The 22,909-nt window shown below is 38.7% G+C and overlaps 1 protein-coding gene across 5 annotated transcripts in view; it reads left to right on the plus strand.

Annotated features, from left to right (window-relative positions):
* stim2b (stromal interaction molecule 2b) overlaps positions 1 to 16,470 on the plus strand; it is a 52,438-nt gene extending 35,968 nt beyond the window's left edge. Inside the window, exons 3-14 of one of the 5 annotated variants that reach the window (XM_055156394.1) lie at positions 3,920 to 4,031; positions 6,273 to 6,384; positions 7,480 to 7,595; positions 7,677 to 7,854; positions 9,072 to 9,249; positions 9,615 to 9,776; positions 10,072 to 10,172; positions 10,748 to 10,845; positions 10,933 to 10,986; positions 11,145 to 11,204; positions 12,648 to 12,837; positions 13,805 to 16,470. In XM_055156394.1, coding sequence (XP_055012369.1) covers positions 3,920 to 4,031; positions 6,273 to 6,384; positions 7,480 to 7,595; positions 7,677 to 7,854; positions 9,072 to 9,249; positions 9,615 to 9,776; positions 10,072 to 10,172; positions 10,748 to 10,845; positions 10,933 to 10,986; positions 11,145 to 11,204; positions 12,648 to 12,837; positions 13,805 to 14,375 — 1,932 coding nt within the window. In that variant the 3' untranslated portion in view covers positions 14,376 to 16,470. Of the gene's footprint in view, positions 1 to 3,919; positions 4,032 to 6,272; positions 6,385 to 7,479; positions 7,596 to 7,676; positions 7,855 to 9,071; positions 9,250 to 9,614; positions 9,777 to 10,071; positions 10,173 to 10,747; positions 10,987 to 11,144; positions 11,205 to 11,408; positions 11,500 to 12,647; positions 12,838 to 13,804 lie in introns of those variants that run through there. The other 4 variants (XR_008632554.1, XM_055156392.1, XM_055156395.1 and 1 more) reach the window with 4 other exon arrangements.
* Positions 16,471 to 22,909: the final 6,439 nt, after the last annotated feature.

Genomic DNA, 22,909 nt, shown 5'->3' on the forward strand with positions numbered 1-22,909 from the left:
GGATAACTTATACGTGTGTGAATGAATCAAAATACAACTCCTGGCATGTTTTTGAGGAGGTAACATCGTAAAATTACATTAAGCTCACAAGAGTACATTTTGCGTAATCTTGGACCTTTAAATTGTACTGATTATGATAATGAAATCAATCATGACAACCATTTTAATTTTATTTTTGAAAAGTAAAAAGTGAACTGAAAAATCATATCGGCCAATTTGAGTGAAAATATTATGAATACTTTTTTTTTTCTCCATGTCGCAAAGTCCTACCTGTATTCATGTATGACCTTTTGATGCTTCTGCAAACATTCTTTATCCATATAAGCTTTTGCAGACTGAATTGTGAAATAGTCCCTGCTCACCTGGTAGCACCTGCCTATTTTGACATACTTTGACTTTAGTAATGACTTTTCTGTCGCTGTAGTTGTAGTCTTCCTCAGAAATGTTGCTCTTGTGTCCGTCATAGCGAAGAAAATTATACAGAAAAGGATTCCGTGTAAGAAGGTAGAAACCAGGGCAGCTTGCTCTTGAATCTCCCATTGTGACAGTGACATTGACAGTGAATGAGATATTATGTGTTATTTTATGAAGCGCAATTATTTTCTCCAAGGACTTTTTCAAATGCCATATTGATCAATGAAAGATCTTTGTATGACAGACAAAAGACAGTTAGTAGTAGCCAGCCTTAGCACTTTGAACATTGAACACTACTCAACCACACCGTGCTACACTTTGCTTACACTTGATTGTTCGTATTATCTATTATTTCAATGCATTCGCAGCAAAAAGTGACAATTGTAAGTTAGCAACATCCCCTCCCCTGCCTCTGTCAATGCTACTATTGTTTTATCAGGAAAACAATGCTATCATATGGCATGTGCCCAGTGAGCTCATCCACACTGACATCGAGCTGTTGTTCAGACCAGGAAATAATGTCAATGTAGATTTAAACAACTTTTCATTGTTACTTTGTCTATCAGTCCACTTCTTAGAGCTTTATCAAATCAGCTACTTGCAAGAATGACTAAAGAACTAGCAGTAATCACATTAACACAGTGTATTGTCACGCTTGTATACATGATAAATCTCTTGATACTTTGCAGCTGATGTCATCAACGTTCCCTAGAGGTGTGATGCTAACTGTAGGCACTGCTCTGTCTGAAGCTCTGTTACTCAAATTACACTTTAATCTGTGCTTTTAACACAATCTGAGCAGACAGAGCTGACTTAGTTGGAGCTACAACAGTTGACCCGATTTGTGCTCTTAAACAAGTCTCTCTCAAATAACATCACAGTCACGAGCCAGATACTATCAACCAATAGTTTTTTCACTTAATCACCAACTAAACAGTTTAAAGACAAGCTGCAATGTGCATTGTGTCACTGAAATTTCTCCATTTAGATGTAGGCTGGCAGAATATATTTGTTTTTAAAGGTGCACTATGTTAGCCTGATTCATCAGCAGGTTTCACTTTGTAGAAACCGTCTGAACTTGCAGTGTTAGGATTCATTCGCTTGACAGCAGGCGGGTACTTTTTATCATTTAACTAATTGCTGCTATTTGTTCGTGACCTATGTAATGCATTGCTAACGGGGCTAACTGGTATATTAAGGTTTTCCCAAATCCCGTAGGAAGAAGGGCAATGTCGTCTTTCCCTTGATGAAATTCACCAAACATTCTCTTTGTTCTGGCTTTAAATCCTTGATCTCGGGAATCGTTGACAGCACTGAATGTATGACTCTTCGCTGGTTGGCTGGTGCCCGAACTTGCACTTCCGGGGTTTTTGCGAACCGTCCAGTGTGTTCTGATTCCTGACCTAGTCGCTGGAGAGAAATGAACACTAGTAGCACTATGTAACTTGGGGTAGGCCAGCTGCTGGTCTCTGTGGAGTTATGATTGCTTTACATGGAATCTTCCACAATATGCTTCTAAACTTTTCCTTCTCCATGGATTCAAGCAGGCGACGCCACCAGGTCAAGTTACCAGTCAAATCCGCGGAGAAGAAACACTTTTCACAGTAATACATATTTTGCAAGACTTCCAACTTAAAACAGTGGATTTTTTTCCCTCCATTTTCTGATGAAGAAGTGTCAGAGGATGTTTGTCCAGTTGTTGCCTGGTGCCCAGAGCGTCTGCGCTGCTGCTCATTCATTTAGTTATTCTTAATTGATTAAATGCAAGTTGGATGCATTCATTGTCATACTGTGAAACATTCCACTCAAAGAAATAACATCTCCATAGAAACAAGCATATGTCATTAAAAAAGTTGCACAGTGCACCTTTAAACTCGTTATTTACTTATTAACAAGGATAATCTAATGAGCATCTCTATTTGTTGTTGTTGAATACGTAATTTCACTGGCCTTTTTTTTTTTTTACTTTATTAAAAAAAGAAAAAAAAAGCAATTCACCAATGAAAGAAGATGTCTTGTGCTTTCTTTGTGCCACCATTACGCTACAGGAAGGTCTGTAAAGCACCTTAAATTAAAGAGATGTATTACTTTTTGTTAGCACCAAACGCACAAAGAAAACCCTGTGTACAGCTTCCCCAATTGCTATGGCAGGCTGACCTGGTTTGGTGGGAATGGCTTTTGAGTGTAGACTTGGACAGGCCTCTAGTTTATGCCCAGGCCTCTCTGAAAGCGTTTGGTGGTCAGCCATCGATCCAGCTCTGTCTCACTCATGTGGCTGCGGTGGAGGGGGATTTCTCTCTGGCTCCGAGTTCTAGGACGAAGGGGGGAGAGAGGGAGGACAGGGGAAGGGGGAGAGAGGGCGGGGAGCGAGGGGAAGGAGGGTGAGTGCAAACAACTCTCACAGGTGGAAGTGGTGCCCCCTCCATTTCTCTGTTCCTCTTTTCAAAAAGTCCCTAAAAGGAAGAAAAGAAGAGTGTGCGTGTCACCTCAAAGCCAGTTCTCTCGGCTTTCACAAGTTTGGACTCAAAGGAAAATGCTAATCCTGAAACTGGGGCTTCACCATAAATTGTACTGTTGTTTTTTATTGCAGTTTGGGCTAATGCAATCATTTACTTTTTATTGCAAAGCTAGTTATAATTTAAATTCAGATATTCAAAACATTTAAAGAGAGAGTATTATGCAAAATCAGCTTTTTGGAGCTTTCTACCATGTTACAATAAGACCATGCCTGAAGAGGTTTTAGATGTCATCCATGCACGTTTGAGTATTCTTGCTATTTGAGCCCTCCTTGCTGTTAGCTGTATGATCTTCTTCAACGCTCCTCCCACAAGCCCACGTCACCCATGCTCCTGCACAGCAATTTTTCATCAACACAAGCAGGATATATAACAATACACAATAACTGGACAAACCTGATCCAGTGTGCAGAAGCTTCATTAGCAGAATGGACAATGACTGCAAGGGGAAGGGATTTCGGGGGGTCGACAAACTAGTAAAACATTTGAATATGTTGTTTTTGGCAATTATAGCATTTTCAACACCATAAAAGGTAACATGATGATCTAAATATGTTAAAACTTTGCAATTAATACCCCATAGAAGTAACATACCTCTTCTTTAATGTTATTTTAATCTTCATGAATTGTTTTAAAACAAAGTAAACAAAGGATTATATATTTTTATTGGTCACAGCAAACATTTCAAGACTCAACCCCCATAAGTACAAATATTGATCTATGTGTGGGTCATTATATAATCTCATTGTTTTCCATTCTCATCCACTTTATTTATATAGTACATTTCATAAATAAAACAGTTTCCAAAGTGCTGCACAGTACATATTAAAACATACAATAGGGATATAAAATAAAGTTCAAGCCCTTGTTAAGAAAATAACTTGTCAAATCAAATGAGAGCAAAAATACCAGTAAATAAAAACGGAAAAGATTCACAGTTATCATATATGACACACTTATTTAGTATGTTGTGATGTTTTGTTTTCCAGTTCATTAGAGAAGACATGAAGCAACAGCAAACCAACAAGCATAGCGTCCTTCACCGAGAGGATCAGCACATCACGGTGGAGGAGCTGTGGAGAGCTTGGAAGATATCAGAAGGTAAATGGTCGCATATTTATATTTAGCATTTTTCCAGCTTCAAGGCACCTCAAGGCTCTTTGGCATTTTTCGTGAAATCTGAAATATGTTGTTAAGTGTGTTTTAGTCAAATAAGTAGTCTAACCTGTCATAGGCTTTTTAAGTTAGGGTAACCGCGGGGTCTTAAAAGCCTTAAAAATATCTTAAATTTCATGTTCCTAAATTAAGACTTAAATTATGTTGTCCAAGTCTTGTTTTTTCACAAAGGTCTTAAATTTCTTTAGCCTTTTTTTTTGTATACTCAACGGGCTGCAGTGCAATGTTAAATGGAGGAAGGAAAAAACCCACAATGTTAAATGTGAATGAACGTCTCATTTGAAGTAAGGGCAAGCAATACTTTGGTTTCTGGCACCAGTGGCAATGAGTAAACAATCTGTAGAGTGGAAGATGTTGGATGGATCATGGGGAAGTATAGGTTTAATCCACAGCGGCTCTTAGATTCTAGAAATAGCAGTTGATTTGTTGGATCTGGTGTTTTTCACTCACATAATGGGTGCAATGTTGGTCTTAATTTTCATTGAAGTGGTCTTAAAAAGGTCTTAAAAACTCTTAAATTTGGGGTAGTCAAACCTGGGGATACCCTGTAAGTGTCTTGTCCAAGGACACAACAACAACATTCATCTATGGGAGCTGGAATCGCACTGCCAACCTGTGAGTCAAATTCAATAGAACAACAACATTTACATGTGCATGGACTGTGAAGAAAACAAATAATGCATTATGACAAAAAACAAGGAGATAGGAGAAGTTTGCAACATATATGGGTGTTCACGGTCAATCCTTAAGAAAGCAGAGCAGGGTTTGAACCATCAACCTTGGATCAGCGGAGAACACTCAACCAACTGATCTACTGTCGCCCACTCTGCCGCTGCAAATCCCAAAAACAATCAGGCCAATTGTTATGACAGCCATTGTAAGTATTCAGCAACATTAGCCAACGTTGCGTAATAAAACAGGGTCACAAGATTCAGGTGTGGTACGTCTTAAATTATATAATAATGAAAGAACCGGATTATTTTTTTAGGGATTGGCCGTCAACACCCACATATGTTGCAAACCTCTCCTATCTCTTTGGTTTTTGGTATAATCCATTATTTGTTATCTTTACGGTTTGTGTACAGTAGATCCTGTGGTTCTATTGAAATGCACAAAGGAAGGTACACCTGGCTGGTTAATGCAAGCTGGTCCAAAATGCTGTTTTGCATCCACGCTTTGTTATTAAATAAGATCTGCTCAGGTCACTGCTTTTTAACTAAAGCGGGTTGGGCTGAACTGTTTTGGAAAATAATGTTGTTCTGACTTTTTGCAAGGACTGGGATCACATTTAAAGATTTGATATTTTACTGCTATATTAAAGGGCCCATAATACACTGTTTTCTTATCCATGTTATAATGTTGTTTCATTCACACATGGTTAACACACAAATCCTGCGTATTTATTTTCTGAAAACAGAAATCACTCTGTTACACATTGTGATGTCATGTGGTAGTAAAAGGAGAACTCTGTTGTGTTTTCATTTTCATTTTGAGCTTTGGAGATGTTGACAGACTGATAATAAAGGATTACTCAAACATGTGTGAATGCACCAAAAAACAACTCTGGGCATGTTTTTAATAAAGTAACAGCATTATAACATGGTATAAAGCCTACAAGAGTCAGTTTTGTGTAATGTAGGAGCTTTAATAGCTAAACTAAGAATCACATGCATCTCACATCTGATTTGTATAGGTCTAAACTACAGGGTAAACAGGTTATGTCTATATAAGACCTTATGGACTGCAAAGGACATTATTAATACATAGTAGTTTATTTATGTAATTTATTGTGTGGGTTTGTACATTTGTTAAAGGGCCTATATACTAATCTGTGTTATAATATATTATTTTCTCTTCAGAAACATGCCTGGTGTTGTGTCTTGTTTCATTCACACATATTTAACACACAAATAGGCTGTGTTTAAGATGAGTGTGAATGAAACAAAACACAACACTGGGTATGCTTCTGATGAGGAAACAGCGCTATAACATGGCTTGAAGCTCACAAGAGTCAATTTTATGTAATATAGGACCTTTAAGTTGAGATATCCAAAAAATCACTTGGTTGAGTTAAGTTTTCAAATAAATAATATTGCCACTTTTACACTATTTTAGCTGTAGTGCTCATTTTATGCTAGTATAACGTTAATCTTTATTTTCTTTTAGTGCATAACTGGACGAATCAGGACACAGTGCAGTGGCTGAAGGAGTGTGTGGAGCTGCCTCAATATGAGAAGAACTTCAGGGACTTCAGAGTGACTGGGAACACCTTACCTCGGTCTGTACCTCTCGTCATCCTCTCGTCTGTGCTTCAGTAGTCTGTACAATGCTTCCCACTGCTGGACAATAAGTGTATTACATGCACCAAGCTGACCTTCATACTATTAGGTCTGTCACGATAATGATTAAAGTGACTTATCATTTGATATATGAAAGCTGGAGCAATATTTTTTGGGGGTCAAATCAGTTTTTATTATTATTTGAAATTTTCTTTGCAATAGTTGACATTTGTGGTTCTTTTTTGGCTATATGATAAAATTTGAGCTGAAGAAGTTTCAGTTAATAATTTCTAAGACCCAATACAGACCATATTGTAGATTTTGCATATTTTCTGTGGTTTAAATCTGCTCTTGGGTTATTCCTTTAACTTGCATAAACTTTTTTTTTTTAAAATAATATTTTATTTTATCGTCTATATTTACTTACTTTACAGCAGTATATTCTGCTTCAAAGTTTGTAATCATGACAGGCCTACATACTAGTGAATTGGATTTTATATGGCCAAAATGTAATGTGTAACTTTTCTGTTAAGGGGGGAAACACTTGCTTTTTTCCATGGAGATTGTTTTGAATGGAATGTTCAATAAGATAAACAGGCCTTGGTCTTGGCCTCGAACTGCCACATAGTCCATGGGCCAAACCCCAAATGTGAAAGTGCATTTTTTGACACAGAGATTGTACACTTCAAAGGTTGATAACTCCAATACTGTAAAAGCTCAGGGAAGTCTATCACATCAAAATATAAAGCTTAGATATGGAACTTTGTCATCAGAGTGATACTGAAAATTTGTCTGGCCCATAGACTAACATGCTTATCCTCATGGTGACATACAGATAACTTTAATGTCATACTGTGGAATACTGTAGGTAGACCCATGACATTTCCATGGAGAATAGCAGGATGGTTGACAATGTTATCTGGGAGTTATTTTATTATGTTGGTTCTAAAAAAACAATAAAAATGAGCAACAAAACACCAGCAACCGGACAGTAAAAACATGGATTTTTTTCTCCATAAATAACATTGATGTACCTTTTTATATCTCTTACATAATACTAATTCTACGCTTAATGTGTTTTGTCATTATTGTAGATTAGCAGCAAATGAACCGTCCTTTTTATCGATGCAGTTGAAGATAATAGACCAACGGCATAAACAAAAGTTAGTTTTAAAAGCGCTGGATGCTGTGCTTTTTGGTCCCCCTCAACGTAAGTACTCCACAGCTTCTAGTCCAGTTTGTCAGTTACATCATTCCTAATTTAACTGCCTTTTCTGTGTACTCCTTGTAGGCCCACAACACAACTGGATGAAGGACTTTATCTTGATGTTTTCCATTGTGATCGGAGTGGGCGGGTGCTGGTTCGCCTATGTGCAAAACAAGTCCAGTAAAGTGCACATTTTTCAGATGATGAAGGACCTGGAGAGCCTGCAGCACGCCGAGCAGAGCCTCCTCGATCTCCAGAGTCGGTATGGACACGAGCTATTCACATTTACTATTCAGATGATAAAAGCAGGCCTGTCACAATAATTACTGGTGTGTGTTTTTTAGCTGTATTTTAAATGTTACATGGGATATTTTATGACATACCTACATACTGTCACTTTGGGACTACAGACCAGATTTATTTGTCCCTGTCAAATAAATACATACATAAATAGTTATCGTTTAGTATATCTTAGATGGAACAATAATTTTTGGGGGTTTGATATTTATTGTGGTGATTTTCTTTGTAGAGGTAGAGAACCTTTAGTTATTATTCTGTACTACTATTAGATTTGAGCTGTGGAGTGTTGAATAAATAAGTACTATGACTAAATATATGTTTTGTTCTGCCATTTATTTTTTATTATTTATTTTAATTTACTGTTTTAGAAACTTTTGGGGGATAATTGTACTTAAATTAGTTTCAGTATTATCATTTATTGTCTATATTTCCTTCAGCAGTTATCCTACTTCAAAATGTGTTATTGTGTCATAGAGGATTGAAACAGGAAAGACTAAAATAAGACAGACTAATGAGGGGAGAGTTTATAAAATGGATCTGTAGGTAGAAAAGTCTGAGCCAATGAAGGGAGAGTATTTATGAGGTAGTGGTGGTATAGCTTATGCTTTCTGGTAGTGCTGTGCAGTTAATACAATTTTAGATCCAGATTTAGGTCATTCGTCTGTCAGTGAAAACATGTACAGTAGTTTGGTGCAATGTTTGGACTTTCAAGGGATAAATAGGGTTATTAAAAAATTTTTTAAAAATCTGAAGTTGATTTTCGGTTGCATCGCCTTGTTTCTATTGCTCTTCTTTGAATGTTAAACAGATCTACCTTACGTTTATTCAATTACCGGTGGCATTATTGCTCAAAATTTAAGCCATTCTGACTGTGAGTGGGACTGCTTCTCCACAGATCTGACCTGTAACTTGGTCTGGTTTGGTGTCCATGCTGATAGAAAGGTTTATGCCATACTGTGAAACATTTCAGACAAAGCAGTAATATCTCCATGGAGATAAGCAAATGGCAGACCCTCCACTAAAGAAGTTACACAATGCACCTTCAATGATGAATGATCAGTGGGAGGCTCCTTCCTTTTTACCATATTTCCAGCCCTACTTTCTGATTGAATTAACATCTCAGCTCTTTATTAGACAGTAGTTTAGTTTCTTAGTTGAACTGTGTGTGTGGTGGTACAGGCTGGAGAAGGCCCAGGAGGAGAATCGCACTGTGGCTGTGGAGAAGCAGAACCTGGAGCAGAAGATGAGGGACGAGATCACAGGAGCGAAAAAAGAAGCGCACCGTCTGAGAGAGCTGAGAGAGGGCGCCGAGTGTGAGCTTAGCCGATTGAAGTACGCAGAAGAAGAGCTCGTCCAGGTGAGCCACAAACTGGAAGATTCAAGAGGGCTCTGTCCAAAACCACTCACATTATAAACTTCACACACTTTTACGACTGAGTGTACGGATTCAAATAGCACCGCTCTTAAGACCCAGTTTCAATAAAATACTCTTTATGGATTACTGGATTCTAAAATAATTTGTAGGGATCTTGACAAAGAAACCTTATATTGAGGTCAAACTCAAGTGAACAACTTTGCTGAGACTTTGCTCTAGACCTACTGCTGCTGCTTCATGAATTCAAAACTCTACATTTTTAGAGCTCCTTGTGCTGGTGCATGGCTTGACTGTGTGTCACTGTGTACCCACACTAGAGTCTAACATGTGGTCTTGGTGCTGTGAAGGTGCGGAAGGCTCTAAAGCGCGCGGAGAAGGAGATGCAGTCTGAGCGCTCAGTCCCAGAAGCTCTGCAGAAGTGGCTCCAGCTCACACACGAGGTGGAAGTGCAGTACTACAACATCAAGAAACAGAGTGCGGAGTTCCAGCTTTGTGTGGCCAAAGACGAGGTACTGTCTGGAGGCTTTCACTGGACTATTTAGTTAACAGTCTTATAACGTTTAATTGGATCCTTTAACAATCTGCTGTTTTGGGGGGAAATTGTCATAGCTTTTCCGTTCAGTGCTGCTTTATGCTCACACAAAAATAATATGGGAACAGAGTACTCATAAAAATCTGAATTGGCTGTGGCTACATTAGTAGCTTACCACCACCGACTGTGGAGTGAAATTAAAAAGGCTTTTAAAACTATGAATCATGGATGACTCTTAATCCATTGTATGACCAATGTGTTTCCATTTTCAGGCAGAGAAAATTAAAAAGAAAAGAGGTTCAGTGTTTGGGACTCTTCACGTGGCGCACAGTTCATCCCTGGATGAAGTCGATCATAAGATTTTAGAAGCAAAGTAAGTTTCTGTCTTTATGGAGTTTTGATTGTAACTTTATTCAATTATGGGTGTTTTTATTACTCAAAAATACTGTGAAAAACATACTTACTCACTTACCTAATGGATGCCTCAACACAGATATGACCTGTAATTTGACCTAGTGATGTCACCTATTTGTCTCCATGGAGATAGATAAGATTAATGCCACACTAGAACATTTTGGGTGCAGGTGATGGACCCCCCACCAGAAAAGTTACATAGACTAAAATAAAAGATTTTTTTTTTCCCCATTATAGATATTTTTATTACGCTGAAAAACATGCATGTTTACTCTGAGTGGGCTTGCATCTCCACAAAATGGACTTGGACGTGGCCTGAAGGAGGGCCTTGGACAACAAATATTGTTCCATTGGTTATAATATTCCGCAATATGACATAAAACTTGTTTATTTTCACAGAGAATGTTCTGAAGTGTGGTTTAACTTTCTATTTTCATGGAAGCAGGTGACTTTCCACCCCCAGAAAGTTTTTCGTGGGGGGGGCTTTTATGAATAAGAATGAATAAGGCACTGAATGTGAACTGCACATTGCAGGAAGGCCCTGTCTGAGGTCACAGCCTGTCTCCGTGAGCGTCTCCATCGCTGGCAGCAGATAGAGAAGCTGTGTGGGTTTCCTGTGGTGAATAACTCAGGTCTGCCTAGTCTGACGGCCAGCCTGTACTCGGAGCACAGCTGGGTGGTAATGCCCCGTGTGTCTGTGCCACCCTATCCTATTGCAGGCGGTGTGGATGATCTGGACGAAGACACGCCCCCCATCATGCAGCAGTTCACTTGTGAGTCACAGGGACACAACTGTATTCTAATCATGCACTGTGTGGTTAAGCTTCATTCACAATTTGCTTTGTAATGTTTCCATACAATTATTGAAAATATAATGCTAAAACATCTTATTACATAAATACTACAATTTATTTATTTATACATTCAACAGACAAAGTCAATGACAAAAAGGAGCAAAAAAAGGAGCAAAAAAAGGAGCAGAGGCAATGTTGTGAGTCCCTTTTTCTCCAGCTAACACTGATAGTTAAAAACATTATATTTTAATCTGGTGGAGGCTTCTTATTATCTTTCTGAATTAATCTAGAGCAGTAACAATAGTAGTGACATTAATCTAATCCCAACTAACCCTAACCTGCTGATGGTGGAAGTGCTAACATAACATACTGGTCAATGTAATCCCTCATTTGTCCTACAGTATCCATGATGGAAAAGGTTTCAAAGGAAGTGATCTGAACAGTGTTTTTGAAATCAAGACACTTCATCTGCATCAATAAAATAAATCCAAGGCAAGTTTCCGGGTAAACCTCTTCCCTATGGCAGTATTAAACCAGCTGTCCTTTTCTTAAGGCTGTAGAAATTCTATCTGAAACTTCTTCAAAAACATCCAGATACCTCTTTGTGAAACCTTTTCTAACTCAGTTAAAATGCTGCGTCTTCTAAAATTAGTCTCAAACCTGCTGAACTCTGGGTAAACTAACTTAACAGATGCACCATTTTCGGGTCAGATAATAATAGTGATGGTTGGTAAGTATGATATATTCCTGAAGAAAATATAGACTATAAATGATAATACTGAATGCTATTATGCCACTGACTTGACAACCCTAAAGTAGAATTTTCCCCCAAAACGATTCTCTATGTACAGTATTGTTCATTAATCTGATTTGCAACACTTATTGAGTCATAGAAGTGATTTATTCAACCTTACACAACTCAAATATTATCAGTACAGAAAGTACAAAGAAAAGGCAGCCACGATAAATATTGACCCCAAAAATAACTGCTCCATCTATCATGTATTGAACGATAAGTCGATATAGAAATTATCGTGACAGGCCTAAAAGTTGGTGTTGATAATATACTTTCTTCAGTATATTTATCATTTTTACTGTTGCTCAAATTCAATTCAATTTAAAAAATCTGCTGTTTTTAAGCATCCATATACTGTAGCATCAGAATGACCTCACACTTTTATCCAGTTTGAAATTAGTTTAATGGTCCCATCTTACACAAAATTGACACCTGTGAGCATTAAGCCATGTTAGAAAGTTGTTACCTCATTAAAAACAGACCTGGAGTTGTGTTTTGTTTCAGTCACACACATTTGAGTAATCCTTTATTAGTTTGTCTACATCTCCAATGCTCAGTATGCTCTGTTCTACCTTGTGATGTCATGAAGTGGTAGTTGTAGTCTCATGTTAGCAGCTACCTTTTACCTTTAGTTCAGTGGAGATTGGCAGAAATTATCCAAATGATTCTAATGAAGGTGTATGGAGTGTTTTCTGTTTAAGAGAAGAACTTAACCTAATTATGCAGGATTTGTGTGTTAAACATGTGTGAATGAAACAAAACACTCCAACACCAGGTGTATTTGTGATGAGGAAACAACTTTATAACATAAGTCTAAGTCTAATTGTACCTTTATGTGTTGCAGCTCCCAGTATGATGCGCCCTCCTCTGACCCGTAACAGCAGTGTGTGTCGCTCACGTCGCAGTCTTCTCTCCTCACAGCAGTCCTCCCTCCTCTCCCCCGACCCCGACCTCCTCTCCATGGCCGGCTCCACTCTCTCCTATCACCCTGAGACCGAAGACGAGCACATCATGTTCAGCACAGATAGGAGAGGGTATGTAGCTCCCTCCTCGTCCTCCAAACCCAGGTCCTATGCTTTTTCTCACTGGATCACACACAGGTGGCAGAAGCCTGTGCTGTGGTGACATGTGGTGACCACTCTGGTGGTGGTGGTATGAGATGGACATCTTTGGAAGGGATTTGGGGATGAACATATTCTAAAGTATTTCAGCATTTGCTGAATATTTGGTCTGAGAGGGTGCCACTTATTAAGGCTTGGTCTACTGTTGTGACAGTGCTCTTGTTGATGAACTTAAAGCTAGTGTCTACAAGTGCAATCGTTAGCTCAGTTTAAGGGATTTAGATTTAATACAGTTATTAATTTCATATTAACTACTAAAATAAATGGACTAGTGTTCCAGCAGCAGTTCATAATACAGTGTAAAGAGTTAAAATGAGAGACAAATTTTACTTTTATGGTTATTTATTGATAAAATGAAAAACTCTTTGTCTGTGGAAATGGTTTCTTAACTGCAATCACTGTTCTACAGCAGGGGTCTCCAACCTCTTTCTCCCAGTGAGCTCCTTTACCAATATGTTATAGAGCTACTCATTTTAGCAGTTGCAAGAAAATGAGTTGATATAAGAGCCACAGCCTTAGATGGGGTACAGTTAAATACCTATAAAACACAAACCATTATTCATTTATTCTTGCACAACATTAGGCACCAAAGGGATTCATAAATTTGATAATTAATCAAATTTGAGTTATTCAGCACAATACGTATGATTCAGAAGTCCCTTTGGCAAGCTACTTGGAAGGAGGTTGTAGCTCCTGAGCTACAGGTTGAAGCCCCCTGCTCTACAGCCTTGTGTCTTCAGCATATGTTTTATTTAAATGTTTAACAATTTAAAGAGGATATTAATTCTTTCTTGTGTCTTTGATTCTGAGACTAGCTATAAAATTGACTTTGGTTTTGTGGTTTCTGCGTCCATAGTAACCCTTGTTCCTCTGTGTACAGGGAGGCACTTCCAGAGTGCAGCTCGGACACAGACTCCCTGAGCTCTATGGGACGTAAGCCGTACCAGTGCCCCTGCTCTATGGGCTCGGAGACCCCATACAGGAAGATCTCCCGTGAGGAGCTGCTCTTGTACACTCAGAGCCAGGAGCCTGTAGCGTCCAGCCCCACGTCCAGCAGCAGCAGGGACTCCACCCCCCCTCCCGCCACCAGCCCCTCCGGCCCCCCCTCCACCAGCCCCTCCCCCGCTCTTGAGCACCACCCCTTTGCACAGAGCCCCACCCCCGACCTCACCTGCATCATCCCAGAGTCCCACAGTGCTCCTCCCACCCAGAGCGGGAAGGGCCTGTACAACGGCATGCTGGAGAAGTCGTACAGCTTCAGCCAGCTCCCCCCCAGCATGCTGCCCCCCGTGGGCCGCTACCCCTCCCTCACCTCTCTGGACTCAGAGGGCCGCAGTGTGGGCCGAGAGTACAAGCTCCCCAGCACCTCCTCCCAGGACTCCTGCGACAACGGGGACAAAATCAAGCGCTCCTCATCCAAAATCAAATCTTTATTTAAAAAGAAGAAATAACGGCGCTCACAGGGCGGAGGTGTTAGCACTGATGTTTGAGGGACGCGGTCACTGTAAAACTCAACATGCTCTCTTGGTTATCAGAGATGAATGTAGCTCAGAGTGGAGCAGCCCCACACTCACGGCCTTATTTAATATTGCCTTTGATTACGTTCATTCAGCCTCACAGGGAGAGCCTGCAAAGGTCAAACTAGTGTCAAAGAAAGGTCAAGGGTCACATTTGCACAAGACACGTTCAGTTGATTTAGTTTGAACCAAAAGCCACTGTGTTGGGTCGAATGGTGTTTACTGCAGAGACTGTGGATGAGTGGGGAGTTGTTTGTTAAAGATTTAAAGATGACGAATTATTTTACTAAGTTATTCTTCACCCTTTTTCAATGATCTGTATTGTCCAGTGTTTCGCCGTGGCCTTCATGTACTTGACTCATTTCTTTGAAACAAAGGTCTGTTGCACTACTGCTATCCCAGATTTCTGGGAAAGTTGAAGTTTGGAGGAGCTGACAGGAGCCCCCTGCCCTCTCCTCCTCTCTGTAGACTTCTAGTGACTTTGTTTTCACTACATTTTGTTCTTAGATGTTTTACATAGATTTTTATTGGTGATGAGCTAAAGGTTGTTGAATATGCAGATTTTACCAATCAGTGAGTACATTACGTCCAATGTAATCGAGCTGACCTTTACTACTTGATTAACTGCATCCTGTAGCCATATCTCCTCCATTTTTGTCTTAAGCTCCTATTCCCTTCAAACTCAGTGTTACAACCAGAGTCTGGACAAATGTTCACACAATAAGGAATTACATTTAAAATCAAGCACTAGATAAAAGCTGTGTCTTTGTTCAGTGCTCGAGGGGGAACGTAATACATTTTATTGATGCAATCACAGTAAAAAGTTGTTAAAACCACTGTATCTGACTCTGGGCTTGGTGCTGTGACAGTAAGTGGCAACTCTGCAACTGAGACAGCAAATTAAACAAATGCAAAAAAAAACAAAAAAAAAAACTGTCCTTGTAGTACATAGTGAGGTGAGTACTGAGGTTGTTACGATTTAGGTCAGAACAGCACCACGGACTTCCATGTTTTTGAATAGTTGTGTACACAAGGAAAGCAAGTGTATTTTCTGTAAGAGTTGTCAGTTCTTACTTTTGAACATACCATAGATCTAAAATAGTAAGACGTAGATATCCTAAAATGGTGCTTGTAACTAGGCCTCTCATGATACTAAAACTCGATTTCGATACTAAGGAATAAGGCTCGATACTTGATACAGATTTCCATACCACAATGATAACAGTATGACTCTTTCTAGGCAATAGAAATGAATTTCCAACACAAAATAATAATTACCATGTGGTCTTATACTAGTTTTGATAACGCTAGTATAAGACAGCTTGAAGGTGCACTGTGTAACTTTTCCGCCACCTACTGGTCTCCATGGAGATATTGTTATGCCTTGATTATTGCACAGTATGGAAATAAAGAAGACAGGTTAATGGTCAGATCTATGAAGAATCAAGCTAAGGATTCATGTTTTTAAGGTGTTATTGAGCTATTAGAAATTGAATGAATGCAAGGTTTAATGCCCTGCTGTGGAACATTCCAGGCAAAGAAATAATCTCCATGGAGACAAGCAATTAGCAGACCTTAGAAGTTACACAATGCACCTTTATGTAATATTTTTGAGTGTTGATACTTGTTCAAATGAGTATCTAGTTTTGATGCTAGTTTTGGTATCAGATTTTTTATACTTTGACCACCCTTCTTGTAACACTGAGCTTGCCCCCTCACACTACGCTGGAGCTGACCCGTGCAATATCCGCTCCCGTGGGCAGCTCTCGGCCTGATGTCAGAGCTCTGCTTCACTGTGATCCTGCCAAATCCTTCTGCTTCATCTGGACCGGCCTCGTACCACACTGCCACCAGGGGGCAGTGCAGCGTAACGAGACACGAGGGCTCTGCCTGAAGAGAACAGCACACAATGAAGGACACCACAGAAGAAGTGGAGACAGTGAATGTTTACGACTCATAGGTTTTGTCATTGTGTGTGTGGATATATTTGTAATACTGTAATAAAATTAATAAAAATATGGAGTCAATACAGCTGTTGTAAAGTCATTTTGCGTACAAGTGATCTAGCAAAGTGTCTAAATAAATAAATAAATACATCTCTCTTTTCTCCTCCAAATAAAAAAGAGATGTATTTATCACAAAAAATTTGTTTCTTGACTCAATAATACCCAAATAATAAAAGGCTAAAAATAGTGACACAAACATCAGATTTCCTTGAGTTACGCACACTATTCACTATTCACAATTCAATTTATTTTTCATTTCCTGAATTTACCAAAAGAATTCATAACACATAATCATCTCAAGCACACTGCAGTGAGAGAAGAAAAAACAAGGACAAAAAAAATGACAAGATGATGGAAGGAGAATATCTAATTGTGTCAAAATTTCATCCCAAAACATTTTCAAATTTGCAAAACAGATGTGATCCGCAGTCTTCTTCTCCTCTTCGGAATCACACATCAGTATTCCCGTGACAGTGGGAGATCAGAGGAAGAAAGACAACGGAGTGACAACAAAACGAGAGACGCAGCAGGAGGCCAAGGTCAGTGCTATGAGGAGAGCCGGGAGACACTGAAAATGTGGAATTGGGATTTAAAAAAAAGAAAAATATATAAAAGTGTGCCAAAAATGTTTTCCATCAAAAATGTATTGTTTGGGTGGAAAACATTACATTGTGAAAAGACAGGATCCAGAAGAGCAGACTTACAATACAGTCTTATGAACAATATTACATGAATAAAACATAACCTTTCATCTTTTTCATCTTTTATAAAAAGCCTGTATCAGATTTTTATCAAAAAAGTTTTTTTTTAAACTTCTGTAGCATGTGCTGATGCATTTCATGTCACATATAGGAAAGGTGAGAAAACAACCTACCTTTCCCCAGTTGAAACTCAGGTACTCCATCTTTAAAATGAGTCTATAAGAGATATAGATTGAACATTTTCCTTTTAAGAATGTTTTGATATGAAATAATCTATCATGTTAAATCAACAATGATTTCATAAATTAGTTTAATATTCTTAAAATGGTGATGTGCTGGTGATGTGCATACAGCCAACCAACTCTCGTTCATTTTTCATACTGTATCAACTAAATACATTGTTTTTATTTAAAGAAACCCTACTGTGCTATTATCTATGACATCCATGGATCAGTGTGTTATAATTTGCACATTATAAATTGAAATACTGATCTAAAATGACTCAATAAAAGAAACAAGTCTGACATAAACATGATCACATGATTTGATTTGATTTTTTTACATTTGTAGCACAATGACTATAGTCAGGCTGGTGCCACCTAATGTCTCTTCTAAATTTAATTTTTCTCCAGCGACTAGATCAGGAATCAGAATACACTAGACGGTTCACAAAAACCTCGGAAGTGCGAGTTCGGGCACCAGCCAATCAGCGAAGAGTCATACATTTTATGTTTTGGCAAGGATTCCCGAGATCGAGGATTTAACGCTAGAACAAAGAGAATGTTTGGTGAATTTTTACAAGGGGAAAGACGTTGTTGCTCTTCTTCCTGCAGGATTTGGCTTAATATACCAGTTAGCCCCATTAGTGGTGCTTTACATATATCACGACCAAATAGCAGCAATTCGGTAAATAAAAAAAGTACCTGCCTACTGTCGAGTGAACTAATGTTACGAGGTCAGGCGGTTTCCATGAAGTGAAACTGGCTGATGTATACCGATTAAGAAAACAAAATTGAAGTACAGGTGAAAAATGATGGTTGATCTGCAGTACGGCATCTTGAAAATAAGCGATTAAAGAATGTTGAAACGTGCACGAATCACTCCAAGTACAACTTCAACTCTTATAAAATGGTTAAAAGCTTTGACAAGTCTATTTTGCTTTTAGGACAGCAGATCCACTCCCTGCTTCTCTCTATGATCTGATTGTTCCACTGTATGATGTTAAACTCACTTTGCATTTATTCCTACAGGTTTTTAGCAAGACACATCTCAAGAGACAAGCAGGTGGCACACTTCCATTCAACAAGTCAGAAAGTGCACCTTAAGTTTAAATTATAATCAAGACACAAGACTGACCCATAAGTACCTCAAAGAAAAAAAAAAAAATCCAGTTTGAAACTTTTAACAAACTACTCCGAACTTTTAATTTCATATTTCACCTTTAACCCCGGCAGAGGCTCCTTCATACTCTTTTATTATCCATCCCTCTACAGCATGTGCCATAGTGATCCTTCAGACAAAGAACACCGCAGCTTTGTTCCCATGAATAAAAGATGGCCGCCCCTGATGTTGGACTTATCAAGCGACGTATTCCCTTTGAGAGAAAAGTCCAGCTCAAACCCGCTATACTATATCTTTTACTTTTAAAGATAGACCCAGGTATGAAGCTCACCGTAATGAAAAAGTTAAAACTATTGAGAACTAGAGAAGAGATGGTGGTTTTTCAATTTGGTCCAACATGCCCATTGCCATGTGTGGAATTGGATACAGGATTGTGAGACCAGTGTAGGAGCTATAGCGTATCCATATAGACTAATCCAGGAGTCATGCATATTTCATTATAATAGGACTCCCAGGGTTAAATTAGCCGGAGACATGGGGTTTTCCAGTGCACTGTTTTTGAGATCTTTAAGAACTGTTACATAAGCAGGTGGTAAAGTCATGGAAGAAAATATATAGACTTTAATATAAGATCCCTCCGTTAGTCATCACTGTCTTTTACTCTAGTGCTCATGGGTAATGCAGCCAGTATTATTTTCTGATCTGTGTTATAATGTTTCCTCATCAAAATCATCGTGTTTTGTTTCATTCACACATGTTTAACACAACTGAGTTCAAATGAAACTAACTGATACTTGATTAACAGATTAATTATATAATATTGTTTACTTTTTGTATGATGCACACTGCAAAAACCAAACAACACATATTTATAAGAAAGGGTAAAATGTGATAAGAAGTTGCGTAGATGTTTTATGAGTTATTTCCAAAAACACAGAGTTTGGGCAGGTCCAAAATAAAGTGAGAGATGGTTTAATTTTTCAGTTCGCAAAATGTACAGTCTGTGTCTATTGCCCTTCTAAGATGATTCTTGAGCGGATAACAGCGATGTAGAAGTTCGTAGCAGATTCCCCTTTGCTTGTTGGTGATGAGATATTTGTCCTCACAAATATCCAGATGTCCAGATATGTCCAGACATTTTTCCATGGAATATTGTCAGTAGAGTCGGGCTGCTAACAGTGCATGAGTAGGGCTCTGTTTGGGAGGTGTCCTTGTGGTGATAGTTGCTCTTTTTCCACAGCGACGCATTATAAGGCAAGTTTGGCTGAAGATGCAGCTATCTTCAGGTGTTGGCCCTGTCCTGCCGCTTCCCCAATTTAGGCTCCTGGCTCCAATAATGACATCACTCTGTTGCAGCCAATGAAATAGCGTTGGATATCATTGAATACATCTCAGAACGTCGAATAAACAAAATGTGAACTAAAACATGTTAAATTAATACTATTGAGTTTGGAAAAATATCAGAATAAATTCATATTTTTGTTTATTAAAATAAAATTTTGTCTTCCGCAAATATTGGTTGTGACATGTCCCCACTGTCCCTGTGCAAACCTACACCCTTGGTTCCAACTTGTGGTAACAAAGGAAGTGCTCTGTGTTTTTTAAACTCCATACAGTTGCACTAGAGTCATTTGGATAATTTCAACCCTGGAATTGCCAACCTCTGCTGAACTAAAGCTAAAAAGAGCTGTTCATTTGAAAACTACCACTACATAACATCATAAGTTGGAACATTTTGAGCTTTGGGTTAGTCCCAGTTTAGTCCTGATTTAGTCTAATTTGGTCATGATTTAGATTTAGACTTTTTTTTAAACATTTAAAATATACCTGAAATGTTAAAACTACATGTATGACTCAGAGTCTTACATTTTTAAATAATTGTAATTTAGTACAATATTGTGGGCAGAGATAGGGCTTAGGTGAAATCGTGAAACTTTTGAGCACTCAAGCCTCAAATGTAACACAATACTGGATTACTCAAACATGCATGAATCAATCAAACTACAATGAGCTAATTAAATGGTTAAAAGCTCATAAAAGTGGATTTTATACAGCATATCGTCTTTAAATTTAATGGGTTTATCTCTCCATGTCCCATCACATTCAATAACTCCCACTTTTTGTAATATTTAAGGTGGTCCCTATTAGCGCTGTCACAATACTAATATTTCAACCAGCTTTTGATACTAAGGAATAGACTTGATACCGATTCAGATACCACAATCATCTTTTTTAGACTTTCAACATGAAATCATAGTACTTTCTTTTTACTTGTTCTAATGCAACTCAAGATCATTCTAAAGCTATTCTGGAAAGGTTCATTTTTGTCCTGTGAATGTGACTTTTTTATATTGATACATTCTCAAATTAGTTTTTAGTATTAGTATCTCATTTTCGATACTTTTTTACAACCCCAGTCCCCACTGATGAATCTCAAAACCTCAACATTTTCATCATTGTCATCTCACATTGTCCACTAGATGGCAGTATTGCTCCTCTGTTTCCCTCTCATATCAGTTCACCAGCGCATACGTGAGTGAATGAACAGTCTGTGCAAGATAAATATGTGGAAATCATGAGGTCTAGTCATAAAATATGCAGTAGCAACAGCCTGGTCACAGTCCTGGTCCAAAAATATGTACTGAGAACAATTTAAACTTGAATGTATCCACAACTGTTCAACTCTAACCACTAGACAAACTATGTATTACATGTTTATTGTTCAGTATAGTTTACTTTTCCTAAACAGAAAATACTAACTATGCAATAAGGCATAACAAATCAAAGTCAAAGATGTGGTGATGTAAATGTCAAATATTAAATGGGTTTACTTTTAAAGAAAACCAGAAAGAACTGAGGAGATAATAGCAATTATTATATATTATCAATGTAATTCTTTATTGATATAGCACATTTAAAACAACAGCACACAACACAACAGTTTTATATAGCACTTTTCTGGACACTCAAAGCTTTACAGAGCATTATTCATTCAGTTCATACCTGGTGGTGGTAAGGTAATATTGTAGACACAGCTGCCCTGGGGCAAACTAATGGAAGCGAGGCTGCCAATCTGCACCACCATTCCTTCCGACCACCACCAACATTCACGCTCACACCACATTCATATTAGGCAATGTGGGTGAAATGCCTTGCCTAAGGACACAACAACACAACGTTTTTGTGACTGGCGCCTCACTGCGGCAACAGATTTTCCAAGAGGTCTCCAATTCAAGTATTAACCAGATCCAAGTTAACTTCTGAGCTCTGACGAAATCAGGCTTGGACGAGATATGACGTTAAAACAACTTCAGCTGACCAAAGTGCTTCAGATAAAAGTGAAACAAACAAACAAAACACACAAACTAAGAAAACACACGCACACACACATGCACGCACGAATGCACGCACATGTGCACACACCCCGATATACAAATACCACAATACATTGACAAAGTGAGGAGAGCAAAGTGAGTAGCATCAAAAATATCAGTGTTGTTTTGGGTGAATATAGCCTTTTCAAAACAATTACTGTATTTTCCGGGCTATTAGGCGCTCTGGATTAAAAGACGCACTGTCATTAAATGTCTATTTTTGAACTTTTTTCACAAATAAACCACACCGGACTTTAAACGAAACACAACAGTTTGATATGTCAGTGGGACTTTGTTTGGCGCGTTCACGGTGACTCTGGGCTTTGTTCAGTTGTGGCGTGTAGGGAGGGTGCTGTCTGGGGCCGCTGGATTGTTCACAGTGACTCAGTTGTTCAGTTGTGTCTAGAAGTGGCACATTGCACTCACTTTTTCGATTCATTCCTCCGTTCCATTCCTCGTCTGTGTGGAGTGATGAGTGTGACTGTGGGTGTTTTTCGCTGTGCGGTCGCTGTCTGCTCTGTGCCTGTTTGCGTGCGCTGCGGGTGATGTGGCTTTGTAGTTTACTGAAGTCGTACTGGGACGCCCGAGTGTATTCGTGTATAGGGCACTCTGGATTGTGGGGCGCGTGGTCATTTTTTGATGAGGTTAGAGGCTTAAGAGCGCGTCTAATAGCCCGGAAAATACGGTAAAAGTAATATGGTGATCTAAATATGTTGTGTGTTAACATACCCCCAAAGAAGTGTAATACCCCTTGACACACCCTGACCATGCGTTCATGTACATTAAAGTGGCATTAAACACAGCATCTACTTCTGTTTTGCTGCTAAACCTGTAAATAGCATTGTCTACTGTTTCTAGTAATTTTTTTTTGCAATTTCAGTGCAAACTAGGTAACTTTCCTTCAGTGACCACTGCAGTTTTAAGTACTATGTGACATCACACAGGACTGCAATGATGAAAGCCAGCTGTTTCTGATCACAGAGACCTGGGGTGGAGTTTGGAGTGTTGAGACTTGTTGGACCAATCACATTGTCCCTTATACCCAC

This window comes from Boleophthalmus pectinirostris, unplaced genomic scaffold (genome assembly GCF_026225935.1).
Source record: "Boleophthalmus pectinirostris isolate CB_2022bp ecotype Guang Dong unplaced genomic scaffold, ASM2622593v1 HiC_scaffold_20, whole genome shotgun sequence".
NCBI classification, from domain to species: Eukaryota; Metazoa; Chordata; class Actinopteri; order Gobiiformes; family Gobiidae; genus Boleophthalmus; species Boleophthalmus pectinirostris.